Raw genomic sequence first — 15,967 nt, forward strand, 5'->3', positions numbered from 1 at the left:
GGGTGTGTCTGGCCGTCAGGGTGAAGGAAGGAGTACTGGCCTGGGGTGTGTGAGTGTGTCTGGCAGTCAGGGTGAAGGAAGGAGTAATGGCCTGGGGTGTGTGTGTGTGTCTGGCCGTCAGGGTGAAGGAAGGAGTAATGGCCTGGGGTGGGTGAGTGTGTCTGGCCGTCAGGGTGAAGGAAGGAGTAATGGCCTGGGGTGTGTGAGTGTAGAGTGTCTGGCCGTCAGGGTGAAGGAAGGAGTAATGGCCTGGGGTGTGTGTGTGTCTGGCCGTCAGGGTGAAGGAAGGAGTAATGGCCTGGGGTGTGTGAGTGTAGTGTGTCTGGCCGTCAGGGTGAAGGAAGGAGTAATGGCCTAGGGTGGGTGAGTGTGTCTGGCCGTCAGGGTGAAGGAAGGAGTAATGGCCTGGGGTGTGTAAGTGTAGTGTGTCTGGCCGTCAGGGTGAAGGAAGGAGTAATGGCCTAGGGTGGGTGAGTGTGTCTGGCCGTCAGGGTGAAGGAGAATGCTAGCTGCTATGTACCGTCGGCTGCTATGTACCGGCTCCTATGCACCACTGCTTTGGCTTATATGTACCATTGTTGGGCTGCTATGTACCGGCTCCTATGTACCACTGCTTTGGCTTATATGTACCAAACAAGGCTGCTATGTACCAGATACCAAGTAGTAAGCTGGCTCTATATGAGATGGAGGTAAGTTTGGCAGCGCCATTATCTGCCGAATGAATTGTCTTACAGTGAGTTGATTAATATAGGCATTTTGTAGAGCTAGTCTCTTCACTCTGCGGTACACTGCTTGGGCCCAGTGAAACCAGCAGCCATGAAGGGAAGCCTCGGGAATGCACACTCGCACTGCTGACCATAGTGCTCTTTCAAAATCCAAAACAACTTCACAAACAGATGTTGACGTTAAATCAGTAATTTTTCTTATGACAGCTACAAAGTCTTTTTTCTTTCTTCTTGACATTAGGACAAAGCACAATGGAACCTGTTTCATAATTCCATCCTCCTTTATAAAACTGTGCACACTAAAAAGTTGAACAAAAGGGGTTCGAACAATTTTAAAAGTTCCGTCCATGTACCAAACTTTAGATTTGGACAGGTGTTGCAACTGAATTGGTTTTGCAAATATGAGATGCTGTTGTCCATTTTCAAATAGATCAGCTTGAAGAAAGTCCTGTGGAACATGATCTGTGTTTAATTCAAAACTAATATCTTCAGGGTGTTTTGGACGTTGTCCTTCCCTGGAGCGATTGGTGCATCTGACTAGAGTGTTTATATTTGGTAAGGGAACATCTGAATTTTCCCAGCTTGAGAGTGCTTTCTTTACTATTTCCCCAGATGATGCAAATGGAAATTCCAAAGCAGACTTTTTAACGAAAGCTTGTGTCAATGCTTTGAGTTCAGCACCAGGATCCTCAGGATGTGTGTGTTGGTGGTGTCCACTTTTGAAGTTCATTGTTCCTAATTGCTGTGAAATTGTTGCATAGCACTTTTTACCACGGTAGCTGCATATCCATGTGACTGAGACAGATGACTCGCTTCCTGGTGTTCGTAAAACCCAAAGAATCAGCGAGGAGAGAGCTGCCTTTTCTTGTTCCACCGGAAACAATTTTGTAGGTCACAGGAGTGTCTGCAAGGATCGTTGTTGGTAACGCTTCATCATCTAATGATGTTTCTGCAGCTGGCGTGATGTCATCAATAGGAAGTGTGATGTTGAAGCCATTGGGTGTGTTGTTGATTGTTGCAGGCTGCTCTTCGACTGGGAAGGCATTAAAAGGATCATCGGCATCACCTGAAACCAGGGTAAAAAATATGAGCAAATGTACAGTGAGAGGGGGGGATGGAAAGTGAGTGGGACAGGGGAAAGTGAGTGGGGAAAATGAAAATAAGAGGGATGAGGGAAAACATGAGTGGGACAGGAAAGTGAGTAAGTAACAAGGTACATACATAGTAATGCAAAGGGGTACAACTAAACCTAAATGACTACAAATGACTTCAAAATACATAAAGGAATACAGAGGAGAGAGAGAGAGAGAGAGAGAGAGAGAGAGAGAGAGAGAGAGAGAGAGAGAGAGAGAGAGAGAGAGTTACAAAGGAAGGCAAACAACAACAGACCTATGAGTCCTCACTACGGCTGTTTGTGTAGAAGAGAGAGAGAGAGTCTATGGGCATAAATTAGTACCCCTCCTCTCCCACCCATCCTTATCTAAATGCTCATGCAATAGAAAGCTAAGGCCCCTAACAAACAGAAAGATAATTGTACCTGAAACTTCCATCCAGTCAGGACAGTCTGGGCAACACCACATGAAAACTTGACCAGCTTTCAATGGTCTGTCTATATTCCGGTACTCAGATTGTGATAGTGCTGTACCACATAAGCAGTGGCGCCACTTGTTGCACCCGTCACAGATAGGGGCTTCCTGTCTAGGGCGAACACACAATCCACATCCTGAGCAAAGGAAAAGTGCTGATGCCATGGTAGTATAAAAAGGATAACTGGAGTTAGGAAGTAAATACTGAGCAAGTTCACTGGAGTTTCGAAGCAAATAGTGAGCAGATCCACTGGAGGTCCTAAGTTACCCTTTTCGAAGCAAATAATGAGCAGAGCTCTATTTGCTCTATTCTCTATTTGAGTGGCAAACAAATAAACATTATTATTAATTATATTAATAATAATGTTACATAGCTATAATCATGATACATAGCAGCTGGTGGTACATAGCAGCCAACGGTACATAGAGGCCTGTTACGGTGAAGGAAGGAGTAATGGCCTGGGGTGGGTGTGTGTGTCTGGCCGTCAGGGTGAAGGAAGGAGTAATGGCCTGGGGTGGGTGTGTGTGTCTGGCCGTCAGGGTGGAGGAAGGAGTAATGGCCTGTGGGGATAAGGCTGGCAGCGGTGAGGTGACGGCGGCGTGGCATGAACCAGCTGGCACCTGTGATGACCTTAAAGCCCTGGAGGAGTGCCAGGCCAGGGTAGAGTCCCTTGATAGAGAGAGAACCAACATTGGCGGCCCTGTGTATAAAGCTGCTGGGCGCTTTTAGTGGCCCATTGAACACTGCGAGGTATTAAAAACATAATTTTACCTATTTTGGAAGCGGATTTGGCTGCTTTTTAATGTGGCAACTCCTTGCAGCCTTGCCTTTGGCTGTAGCAACAGGCCACAGAGGGGATACAAAATTTATGAATTTCCTGCAAGCCCGCTGAGAAGATAGAGTTGTGCTGACTTTTTTTTTTCGTCTTGGGAGGAAACCCTCTCGTTGGTCAGGTTTGTGCCAGACATGCAGTGTGTGTGTCTTGCTGTCATAACTGCCCTCCTGTTGTCCTGATATGGAAATCATTGTGAGAGAGACACAGCTACAAGGCCTGGAGCAACCCTTCGCCTCAGGCCCAGACATCCAAGCTGATGAGGGGAGCTGTACGTCGCCCTTATGACCAAAATTATTGGATTTGATCTCCCCCTCAGGGCTCTAGCTGTTATAACAGACTCACAATGGATACTTCAGTCTCATTGGCTGGACGTGTTACAAAATTTTAGATGAACAGAAGGTAGCTTTTGGGTGTGCCTTACCTGCATTGGTAAAACTCTAGAATCACACCCAACCCACTCTAATGACTAACACTATTTTTTTAATTGTATTTGCTAAGCATCACTCTGATAACTCTTCATTATTATTACTCATTTCTGAAATTTTAAAATGCTGGGAAATATTACTATTTCAGCGGTGATAGGTTACTATTTGGTCATGTGATAGTCTTCAGCGAGAAACTCCTCTAGGTTGGGCTATAAATCTATCTCTATTTAATATCCTAATGTATAAGGTTGCACAGCCTTCATTTCTATGGGTACCAATGTCACTATAATGTACTGAAGACATTTTCCTATAATATTTTCTAAACCTATTTTGATCCTCAAGCAAAATGAAACATGTTTATATGTCCTTAGAATTTTACTGTATTATCTTTTAATCAACAATAAGTATTTCAATTGAATTAAATTCAATGTTAGTGTGTTGGAAGTGGCCTCAAGTACACACAGAGGACGTGTGGTCACCCATCTTGTCCACCTTCATGCAGCTCAGCCACCTTGTCTTAGTGTGTTGGCCAAGAATATCAAAGAATGAACCCAGAGCCTCCTCCTCTCCTGCCTCCCTCACTCTCTTGCCTTGTGTTTTATTATTATTCTGTCTTGTCATTCTTTCTTTGGTTTCTTTCTTGCCTATTTATTTTTGCATCCTTCCTCTGTTCCTTTTATTATTACCACAGAACCTCCACAGCTCACCTCTCCCTGCACTTACAGCACACCTTGGCCTGCACCTCGTCCCTCCCTGCAGGTGCATGGTGCCCAACGGGGCGCTGCACCTCACCTGGGTCAACGCCCGGAGCAGACTGACAAGGGCATCCACCAGTGCCTCCCTGGGTGTGGGCACCTTCATCTCCACCCACGCCAGGCTCAGCATTGTTGGTGAGTGCCACGGCTGTCATCCCTCGCAGTGCCTCTTGACGGGCAGTAGTCAGGCAGTCTTGTGTAGGATTTGGTAAGACTGTCTTTGGCTCAGTGACTTTCTGAGGATGCACATGTTGGTTCATACTCTGTAGAGCAAGGAGAGAAAACTACCTCCTTCCACCTTGTCCTGATTCCTGGGAAGGTCTGCAGCTGTGACATGAACACACTAACAAAATATTACCTACCTACTGGGGTGATTTGGTGTGTGTGTGTGTGTGTGTGTGTGTGTGTGTGTGTGTGTGTGTGTGTGTGTAATTCACCTCTTGGTCTGCTGCGCGTTTCTCTCGAGACAGCCAGCCGTTCCCCTGCGGAAGAGCACAGAGCTCGTAGTACTGATCTTTGGGCAGGACTGAGACAACTCACACACAACACACCGCCACAACGAGGTCACAACTCCTTGCCTGACGTCGTGTACCTACTCACTGCTAGGTGAACAGGGGCTACACGTGAAAGAAGATAAACCCAACTTATCTTCACCCGGCCAGGGAATCGAGCCCCGGTCCTTCTGGTTGTGAGCCAGACGCTCTATCCACTGAGTGACTGGGCCATGTGTGTGTGTGTGTGTGTGTGTGTGTGTGTGTGTGTGTGTGTGTGTGTGTGTAATTCACCATGGTCTCATCACACAATAGACTCAAGATTGTCCGTCACTACCTTCCCCGAGAGGGCATGAAGCTCATGAGTGACGGATCTCCGCATACAGTTTAGACCCCCTCCCCCTGGGGAGGAAGGGCACAGCCCCTGTTAATACCTGATACCCATTCAGTGGTGGGTGTAGAGGTGACTCAGGTTAGAGGAGGCTGCCCATGGTCCCCACTCTGGCCAGGACTTGGCCCTGGAGAGAGCCCTGGAGCTGGTCAGCCAGTCTGTGGGCAGTACTGAGCCTCACTCCCCCAGCCTCGTGGCTCAAGAGGCAGGAAATGGAGAATTCTGGACTAGTTTCATATACATTAAAAAGTGGTTATGCTACTAAGTATCTCTGTAGTATCTTGTACAGGGAAGGTGTCCTTAGTTTTCAAGGCATTACAATAAAACAAAACCTCAGCTGTTTGCCTTGCAAGGAAGAATGGTTTTGCTGCATGTGATGAACTTGTAAATATTCCCATGAGGAATGTATGGCATGACAAATAGCATTGAATAATTCCCTGCCAAGACTCATGCTTGGTTTCTCTCCTCACAGGAAGAGGATGGTAAAGACACCTTGTGCATGTTAATACTCTCTCATACTTGTGCCAAGGCCTAACACTGTGTGGCCAACACTCTCAGCAGGGGCTTTGTCTTGTGATGTATGTTGTTCATTTTGTATCTTGTTCTTTGTAGCTGTGTGAACTGCCTTAAAGTGAGTATTTATGCTCATTTTCATGACAAGAAAGTGTTTGTTATGTTGCTGGCTGCCACAGGCTCTATACAATCATGAGATGTTCATCATTCCACAGGAATATTTTATTGGCTTTACATTTTTTACATTATAGTTTGCTGGAATGTTCTCTTCCCTGCCTGGTGCTCAGCCTTCATCATTTCACAGGCTGACTGATTGAGGGAAGTAAGTGGGTATTGAATTCGATACTGTTTGCTGATGACACAGTGCTTATTGCAGAAAATGAAGGTGACCCACAAAATTTGGTCAGTGTTTTTGATAATGTCTGTAACAGGAGAAAGCTGAAAGTAAATGTCAATAAAAGTAGTGATGGTTTGTGAGAAGTGAGGCTGTAGATTTTGTATGTCCATATAGAGTGGGAATTGAATGTTTTATTTATTTATTTATTTATTTATTTATTGTTTACAACAAAGGAAACAGCTCAAGGGCACAAAAAAAGGAAACAATAATAAAAAAAAGCCCGCTCCTCGCTGCTCCTAAAAAAAGAATCAAAAGAGGTGGCCGAAAGAGAGGTCAATTTCGGGAGGAGAGGTGTCCTGATACCCTTCTCTTGAAAGAGTTCAACTCGTAGGCAGGAGGAAATACAGATGAAGGAAGATTGTTCCAGAGTTTACCAGCGTGAGGGATGAAAGAGTGAAGATGCTGGTTAACTCTTGCATAAGGAGTTTGGACAGTATAAGGATGAGCATGAGTAGAAAGTCGTGTGCAGCGGGGCCGTGGGAGGGGGGGAGGCATGCAGTTAGCAAGTTCAGAAGAGCAGTCAGCGTGAAAATATCGATAGAAGATAGAAAGAGAGGCAACATCGCGACGGAATTTAACCCGTGGGCTTCGGCTATGGGAAAGCCGAGAAGTGGCTGAGAAACGGCACCATTACACTGCATTTTGAGACTAAGAAAAGAGCATGGAACATACATCAGAGTACTCCTCTCATAACCATGAAGCCGTTAAAAATATTTATTTATACTCAAACTCCATTCTTTTTGGGTGGTGTTTGTTACAAAATAAACAGTCTCGTGACACATGGCATCTAGCCGAGAGTCGCTTGTTGTCTACTTTAGATAATTTGACAAGTGATTACTCTATGGATAGCTAATTCAGTCTGCCATGACATTACAGCACCACCTATGACAAATAAGCCCACCTCAAGATCAATCACCCACCACAATGACCCAGGGCATGCATGGTGGGTTGCTCTATGCCGCCACCGCCTACAATTAGCTCGAATTAGGTGTTTTGAGCCGAGCCCCATACGGGGTCCACCATTTCAGCGGACCGACTCGCAAGAGCCCAAAAATGGGTCCACCGACGCTGCTGGGTTAAGAGGTAGAAGACTATCAGTAGGAGGAGGATAGCTGATGAGACGAAGAGCCTTAGACTCCACTCTGTCCAGAAGAGCTGTGTGAGTGGAGCCCTCCCACACGTGAGATGCATACTCCATACGAGGGCGGACAAGGCCCCTGTATATGGATAGCAACTGCGCAGGGGAGAAGAACTGGCAGAGACGATACAGAATGCCCAACCTCGAGGAAGCTGATTTAGCGAGAGAGGAGATGTGAAGTTTCCAGTTGAGATTTTGAGTTAAGGATAGACCGAGGATGTTTGGTGTTGAAGACGGTGACAGCTGAGTGTTGTCGAGGAATAGGGGATAGGTGTTTGGAAGATTGTGTCGAGTTGATAGGTGGAGAAATTGAGTTTTAGAGGCATTGACGGACACAAGGTTCCTTCTGCCTCAATCGGAAATGATAGCAAGGTCTGAGGTTAATTATTCTGCAGCCTCCAGTCTGGAGTCGTGTACTTCCTGTTGAGAGGGTCTTCTATTGAAAGAAGTTGAATAAAGCAGAGTGGAGTCGTCAGCGTATGAGTGGACAGGACAGTTTGTTATGGAAAGAAGATCATTGATGAACAACAGGAAGAGTGGGTGATAGAACAGAGCCCTGTGGAACGCCACTGTTGATAGGTTTAGGGGAAGAGCAGTGACCGTCTACCACCGCAGAGATAGAACGGCCGGAAAGGAAACTGGAGATAAAGGAACAGAGAGAGGGATAGAATCCGAAAGAGGGCAGTTTAGAAAGCAAATACTGGTGCCAGACTCTATCGAAGGCTTTCAATATGTCAAGCGCAACAGAGAAAGTTTCACCGAAATGGCTAAGAGAGGATGACCAAGAGTCAGTTAAGAGAGCAAGAAGATCGCCAGTAGAACGCCCCTTGCGGAATCCATACTGGCGATCAGATAGAAGGTTAGAAGTGGAAAGGTGCTTTTGAATCTTCCGGTTAAGGATTGATTCAAAAGCTTTAGATAGACATGAAAGTAAAGCTATTGGGCGGTAGTTTGAGGGATTGGAGCGGTCACCCTTCTTAGGCACAGGCTGTACAAAGGCATACTTCCAGCAGGAAGGAAAGGTAGATGTTGAGAGGCAGAGACGAAAGAGTTTGACCAGGCAGGGTGTCAGCATGGAAGCACAGTTTTTAAGGACAATAGGAGGCACTCCATCAGGTCCATAAGCCTTATGAGAGTTGAAGCCAGAGAGGGCATAGAAAACATCACTTGGAAGAATCTTAATAACAGGCATAAAGGAGTCAGAGGGGGGATGAGTAGGAGAAACATGCCCAGAATCATCCAGGGTGGAGTTCTTACAGAAAGTTTGAGCAAAGATGTGAAGAAAAAAAATGCAAAATAATTTTGAATGGTGAAGAAATGGAGGAAGTCAATGAGTTTAAGTACCTTGGATCAGTTGTGTGTAAGCATGGAGGGAGAGATAAGAGAAAGAGCATTGCAAGGAAGAAGGGTGGTAGGGTCTTTGGGACGAATCATGAATGGCAGAAGTGTGAGCATGGAGGTAAAGAGGGATTTGAGAAATACAATAATAGTACCAACCCTCACATATGAAACGTGGGTCTGGAATGAAAGTCTAGAGTGCAGGCAGTGGAAATGAGTTATCTGAGGAGTGCTTGTGGTGTGAGTAGAATGGATGGAATGAGTAATGAAAGTGTGTTTTGGAATGTGTCACAGGGGTGAAGGGAAGAAGTGTGGAGTGGTGGAAGAAGTGAAGCGACAGACCTTAAAGTGGTTTGGCCACATGGAGCGAATGGAGGAGAGTAAGATGACCAGAAGGGTGTATGTGAGTGAGATAGAGGGAGGGAATGCTAGAGGACGACCTCCAGTGAAATGGAGGGATAGGGTGCTAGAGTACATTAGGGAGAGGGGGGAAAAATCTTTGAGAAACTTTGAGCAGGCAAGGAGGGAGTGTCTGGATAGAGAAAGCTGGAAGCTCTTCTGCCGTGGCCATCCCCTGGTGGGAGCTCCTAGGAGCAGGCGTCCATGAAATGATGATGATGATGATGATGATGACTGATCTTCCTGTTATTTATGTCATGTAAATTGTTGTGGTCACCTGGAACATAAAACTGTTGCTGCTCTTCATTATGTAAATGCCTAGATAGACTACAAATGTATACTTTTTGCGTTGCATTTCATCATTGTGAGTTATCCGTTTCCCTTCTGAGGCAGTCACCAAAGGCCATACAAACACTGTAATGAAGGTTTGGGCAGAACCATTGGACTGCCCCAGCCTGCCTCCTGTCTTGCAGGAGTTTCATTTGTCTTCATCACTTGTGCCGGGCCACCTACAGCACAGTGGGCTGGGACAGACAGGTTTTGTTCAGTCCACACCTCAGCAGTAATGTTCTTGTGTGTGTGTGTATAAATATATATATATATATATATATATATATATATATATATATATATATATATATATATATATATATATATATATATATATATATATATATATTGCCTGAAAAGATTATGCTTATGTAAAGGCTGGCCTCTAACAATACATACATCAACATATGTAACTGCACCTAATAGGCTATTGATAAATGTTTCAAATGTTTCAAATATATATATATATATATATATATATATATATATATATATATATATATATATATATATATATATATATATATATATATATATATATATATACAAAGATCATATGAAGCATGACTAAATGCATCTTTTATGAAATAGCATATACATATTTATTCTTTTTTTTTCATATGAAGTTTCTCTGTTTCGTCTTGGACATTAGAAGTGGCAACAGACAGTATTAAAAAATATTACGTAGTTTTCATATTTCTTTATGAGTGTGAGTGTTTCAGTTTGGTGTCAGTGTTGGGCAATGCTCTCTGTGTGCTTCCCCACACACACAGCCTCGCTCTCTCCCCCACCACTGCCAGAGTTTGATGAGCAGCCTCAGGACGTGACGGTCATGGAGGGGGAGCGCACTGGGTTCCCATGTGCCCTGGACACCATGCCGGCGCCCTCCATCAAGGGGTTCAGGAACAGTCACCCGCTGGAGCCAGACTCACGAATGACACGCCTTCCATCTGGTGGGTGTCTTCAGGGAGAGGGAAGGGCTGAGAGGAAAGGTTCAGGCAGACTGTTCTGCCCTGACCCATGGAAAATAGCTTTAAGGAAGAAATTGACGATTAACTTAGGGCATTTTCAATCATTCATTAGTGTTCATCATAGTATGAGTCATGCTGTGTGACCTGAGCTTAAATCATATACTTAAGATACTTGTAGCTCCAGCATTGAAGTTGCTTGCCTCTCCAGGTGCCTTAGAAATAGAGAATGTAGCCATGCCGGGGAGTACTGCTGCCAAGCCAACAAGAGCAAGGTGTCCCAGCAAGCCACACTCACAGTCAAGGAAGCCTACGCCCTGCGGGACCCCCAGCGGCCCGTGCTCACTGCTCAGCCAAAGTCCACGATAGGCAAGGTGGGGGACAAGATCACCGTGGACTGTGCGGCCAACGGCTACCCGGAGCCAGCCATGGTGTGCCTCAGGGACAGCGCCACCATCCACATGGCGTAAGGACCTGCAAAGCGTTCCGTTGATGATGAAAGGGAATTTGGGAGATGACTGAGAGGGCCATTTTGATGTGTCTTGAGAGCTTGGATAACAGTGACTGAGGGAGAGGTTTCAGAATCAAATAAATATATACCCATTCCTTTTATTTTTAGTTTGTGTGTGTGTGTGTTGCAGTTATTGCTGTATATAAGGTAAGTGTTGCAGCAGGCTTATTGTAATGGACTGCTTTTGTTGGTATTTTTTTTCCCTCGAGCTGCTTCCTCTACTGTGAAAAAAAGTGACAAACAGCAATTAGATACAAAACTCACTTGCTTACCGTACCTTTCTGTCTTTCCTCAGGGACCTGGACACACTGTTCTGCGGCACCACCAGCAGCAGCCTGCACATCCATGGCCTGCAGGAGGAGGACGAGGGGACGTACAGGTGCCGGGCGGAGAACAGGGACCTGGACACACTGTTCTGCGGCACCACCACCAGCAGCCTGCACATCCATGGCCTGCAGGAGGAGGACGAGGGGACGTACATGTGCTGGGCGGAGAACAGGGAGGATTCGCTCGACGCCGTGGCCCACATACAGGTCCAAGGTGAGACAAAACTATGACATATATATTTTTTTACAGTAATGAAAGAGTTCAAAGGCAAAACAACGAAAACAATAAAGCACTGCTCCTATAAAGAAAAACATGAGAGGTCAATATCAGGTGTAGAGGTCATAGGCAGGAGGAAATACAGACACATGATGGCTGTTCCAGAGTTTACCAGTGAAAGGGATGAAAGAATGAAGATGCTGGTTAACTCTTGTGCTGTGTGTGTATAAAGTTTGGCATGGTAAAAATCTTAGTGTTTGTGAATTATCATATGTTTGTCTCCATTACTAGTATTGAAAATGGTATAAGAAAGACTATTCATATCCTTGTGGTTTGAGTATGTAAAGTTTGGCATTGTGAAAGGTTAGCATTTGTCAGTTATCGTTAAGTTAGGTTAGATGTTTGTCTCAGTACTAAGGTGTTTTCAGTGATATAACAAAGACTGCATATTTTGTGTGTGTGATTTGTGTGGATAAATTTTGCCATAGTGAAAAATCTCAAGTGTTTGTCAGTTATCATTAAGTTCCTCTCAGTTACTAGGGTGGTGAAAATGTTGAAAATGGAATAACAAAGACTAGGAATATTTTTGTGGTTTGAGTGAATAAAGTTTGGCATAGTAAAAATCTTAGTGTTCTTCAGTCATCATGTTTCTCTCAGTTGCTAAAGCTTGAAAATTGTGTGACAGTTGCTCCGAGGTTTCTGAGGCAGCCGGCCAACGCTCTCGCCTATGAGAAGGAGAACGTGGAGCTGGAGTGCAGCGTGTACGGCCAGCCAGAGCCCTCGCTCCACTGGCTCAAGAACGGCGAGCTGCTGGTGGAGACGGACTTTTGTGATGGTGTGGACATTTATCACTTACAGGTTAAAAAGGACAGAGATATGTAGATTCATAAGATTGATAGATTGATGGATACATACATACATACATACATGCATACATACATACATACATACATAAAGGGAAAGGAATGTAAGGCTCTAAATCAGTGGTTCTTAACCTGGGGGGTGCACCCCTCTAGGGGGGGACACGAGGCCTAGGGGAAAACTAGGAATTTCTCTCATTATATTTGTTATTCTCTTAACAAGAGCGTGGGCTAATATTGAGAAGTTTATGAACAAATGCAGACGTATCGCCATTACTTTAGTTGCCTATAGGCTACTTAAGGCCTGCCATTTTCTTTAACATCTGGGAGGAAATTTTACTGCTAGATGCAAGGGGGCGTGGAGGGAAGGACCACTTCCTAGAGGGGGCGGGGTAGTAAAAAGGTTAAGAACCACTGCTCTAAATGGATGTAAAAGGTATATAATACATTGGAATCCATAAGGCTCCATGTAGAAGGTTCTAAAAAGATAAGTAAAGGAAAAGGGATCTAAGGTTCTAAATAGATACATAAGGGATATAAGGCTCTATATAAGGGGAGATAAATATAAGGCTGTCAATAGCTACACAAAGCACAGCTGTGTTGTGTTAGGTGTGTGTAATGCCAAGCCTCCCTGCAGAGTGTGAGCGGCAACAACCTGCAGATCCTTGGCCTGGTGCGCCAGGAGGACTCCGGGATGTACCAGTGTGTGGCGCACAGCTCGCCGGGGACGCCCAGCTGTGTGTCCTTGAGTCAAGTAAGTGGCGGTGCCGTGCGGGGCAGACACTGTTCACACTGTAGCCCTTTGTTTGCATTCATGAGTACTGATGTAGTGTTGTCTGCATTGGACACAGGCAGTGACTAGTCCAGATAATTCCAGGTTGCTAATAAGCCCAGACATTTACAAGGTTACTGAATGTATTCCAATGTTTCTGGCGGGCAGCTGCAGCCGCTGCTACAGACGCTGCAGTTTTAAAAAGTGTACATTACCCAAGTTATTGATGTTGATGCATGTGATTTTCTTAGCATGGCTGTAAGCATAGCCCTTTATTGTGTTTATTATTCCTTGAAGACTGAATAAAATGCATAGATTACACTGTGGGCAAAGCACACGTCTCCAGTAATGTGTTCATATTTGATTGTCCTGAAGTTTGGAAATATCAAAGCCGGTGCTGAGTGTTACTGACTCACTAAAATGTGATTTACCCGAGAATGACTATTTTGTTGTGGTATTTTGATAATACGTTGTCTGGGCTCACCTCCAGGAAGGAGCAGCATGCCCCCACCCACGCACAAGGCAGGTCACAGACACTGTCACCAGAGTAAGTGGGACAGCTCAGGCACACCACTACTACTACTCATTCATCATCATTTCATGGACGCCTGCTCCTAGGAGCTCCCAGCAGGGGATGGCCACGACAGAGGAGCTTCCAACTTTCTCTATCCAGACACTCCCTCCTTGCCTGCTCAAAGATCTTTCCCCCCTCTCCCTAACGTACTCTTGCACCCTATGCCTCCATTTCACTGGAGGTCGTCCTCTAGCATTCCCTCCCTCTATCTCACTCACATACACCCTTCTGGTCATCTTACTCTCCTCCATTCGCTCCATGTGGCCAAACCACTTTAAGGTCTGTCGCTTCACCTCTTCCACCACTCCACACTTCTTCCCTTCACCCCTGTGACACATTCCAAAACACACTTTCATTACTCATTCCATCCATTCTACTCACACCACAAGCACTCCTCAGGTAACTCATTTCCACTGCCTGCACTCTAGACTTTCATTCCAGGCCCACGTTTCAGATGTGAGGGTTGGTACTATTATTGTATTTCTACTACTACTCCTTGGTTTTCAATACTTAGAATGTCTGCTCATTGTTGACACAACTTGTTTGCATCATTTGCCTTCTGTTGGTGTGGCCTTGACAGTCACTGTCTACTAGTCTTTATGCTGTACACAAGAATTACTCCTGAGAGGGGAACTCTTTGATATTGAAGCTGCTTAGGTAAAAATAGGTTTTCAAAAATGGAACTGGAGATCAGTCTTCATATTTCCTCCAGTGTCTTTGTTACTGTGACAGCTCAAGTGTGTGGACAACTGAAACAAACAGTGGCAGAAATATTGCTAACACTCAACTTGTATTTTTAGTAATAATTGCGTTTGTAGAATTTTTGTCTAAACTTCCTTTGTGTATTTTGAGCTTTGAATGCTCTCCATGAAAGGGTTGTAGCACTCCGTCACTCACCATCTTTTCACACATTGAGGATGTCCAGAGAGTCACGCTTCATTCCCTTGTTCAGGAAAAAGTAACATTAGAATTCTTCAGTGTCAGTTGTTGGTTCAGTCTTTGCCTCAGCAGCAGGGTGTTGGCGTCTCAGGTAAGAGGTCACTTATATCGCCCCGTGACCCAAGTCTAGTAATCTTTTTGTTAGTTACTTTCCATAAAACTAATTACTGTTGATAGCTCTCACCCAAAGGAGGTTTACTTATAACTGTGAAGCAGCAAGATAGATGCATCATCTGTTTTGAGTCCATAAAGCTACATCAGTACTTACCAAAGCTAAATCAATTATAAAATTTAATTCATATGATTTTTCTTATACATTTCTTGTATTCTTTTCTTAAAATATTTACCTTTTATTCATCTATTTAGTACTCTAAGGCATTTCTGAAGAAGGCTCTCACCCCTCAGAGGAGCAAGACCCTGGCGGCGGGCACCCCCAGGCCCCCTTGGCTGCTGCAGGCCACCTCCACCAGCAACAGGTTCATCACGCTGGCCTGGCATGAGCCGGAGCTCAACACCGACCACACTGTGGGATACTCAGTCGTCTACAAGCAGGAAGGATCACTCAGGTCAGAACCAAAGGACACAACCTGGGAATATTTATTGCATGAAAAATTCAACACAATACTACTACTGTTAAGATGTAGTTAGCAAATACAGAGTTATCCAACTTCCATTCCAGTGATTATGAAGAAATAATAACATTCTAGTGAGTACATATACAACATTTCATCAAAAGTAAGTAATTCACACATCACTTTCCTCCCTTCACTGCAGAGAACGCGTCCAGAACGCGAGTGCAGCTCCTCCAGCGAGGGACTGAATGAATACAAGACCCAGATCAGCGACCTAAGTCCCGGGAGTAACTACATGGTGCGGGTGGTGGCCCACACCTCCGGCGGCCTGGTGGGCGCCTCCACACACGAGGTGCGGGTGTTCACCAAGCCGGACCTGGACCTGCCCTCCACCCCAGAGTCTGAAAGTTGTCCCCACCTCACCCACCAGTCTGGAGGTCACTTGGTCACCGCCCGGAGTGGCCAAAACGCCCATCACGGGATACGCCATGCTCTATACGCAGGTGTGGACGGCCTTATAGAACTGTGCGCCAAATGTGGAGTCCCTTTTGCCTAACAAAAGTCTCCCCATATCCTTGTGTGTCATTAGTGACCTTACTTGGAGTACAGGGTGACCATAGCCGTGTGTTTGTACAAGTGCCAGTGTGTATCTTAACCATTGTCTCCCTTGTAATTTTCTCCTCAGGTTGGGTCAGCAGAAGAACACGAGGTAGAGGTCACTGGTACGTCACATGACCTCCAAGGCCTGGACCAGGTCACTGAGCACAGCGTGTGGCTCACCGCCGTCAACAGTAATGGCGGGGGAGACGCCATCCCGGAGGTCACTGCCAGAACCTTCTCAGACGTGCCCTCAAAGGAGCCTCAGAATGTGAGCGTTGAGGCTGCCAGCTCAAGGGTGAGTTGT

The 15,967-nt window shown here is 45.4% G+C and overlaps 1 protein-coding gene across 10 annotated transcripts; it reads left to right on the plus strand.

Annotated features, from left to right (window-relative positions):
* Window positions 1-398: 398 nt before the first annotated feature.
* LOC126996303 (neogenin-like) lies at window positions 399-15,501 on the plus strand. Of its 10 annotated transcripts, none has more exons than XM_050856715.1 (10): window positions 410-689; window positions 4,298-4,462; window positions 10,125-10,277; window positions 10,504-10,758; window positions 10,912-10,950; window positions 11,099-11,343; window positions 12,032-12,204; window positions 12,868-12,960; window positions 14,897-15,057; window positions 15,266-15,408. In XM_050856715.1, the coding sequence occupies exons 3-10, from the start codon at window positions 10,183-10,185 to the stop codon at window positions 15,309-15,311; spliced, it is 1,107 nt and encodes a 368-aa protein (XP_050712672.1). In that variant the 5' UTR covers window positions 410-689; window positions 4,298-4,462; window positions 10,125-10,182; the 3' UTR covers window positions 15,312-15,408. The 10 variants fall into 10 exon arrangements, 9 of the variants coding, with proteins under 9 accessions (XP_050712642.1, XP_050712640.1, XP_050712655.1 ...); XR_007751136.1 differs by having other exon boundaries at window positions 414-689; window positions 12,032-12,181; window positions 12,844-12,960; XM_050856708.1 differs by having other exon boundaries at window positions 414-689; window positions 12,844-12,960; window positions 15,266-15,501.
* Window positions 15,502-15,967: the final 466 nt, after the last annotated feature.

Source organism: Eriocheir sinensis, chromosome 1 (assembly GCF_024679095.1).
Source record: "Eriocheir sinensis breed Jianghai 21 chromosome 1, ASM2467909v1, whole genome shotgun sequence".
Classification (NCBI taxonomy): domain Eukaryota; kingdom Metazoa; phylum Arthropoda; class Malacostraca; order Decapoda; family Varunidae; genus Eriocheir; species Eriocheir sinensis.

What these genes read in the sequence shown, in the direction of transcription:
- LOC126996303 (XM_050856683.1), top strand. Translation starts at nt 10,183, where the DNA reads ATGTGCCCTGGACACCATGCCGGCGCCCTCCATCAAGGGGTTCAGGAA. An exon ending in AATGACACGCCTTCCATCTG is followed by an intron (nt 10,278 to 10,503) that starts GTGGGTGTCTTC and finishes TTGCCTCTCCAG; the next exon opens with GTGCCTTAGAAATAGAGAAT. An exon ending in TGGACATTTATCACTTACAG is followed by an intron (nt 12,205 to 12,843) that starts GTTAAAAAGGAC and finishes GCCTCCCTGCAG; the next exon opens with AGTGTGAGCGGCAACAACCT.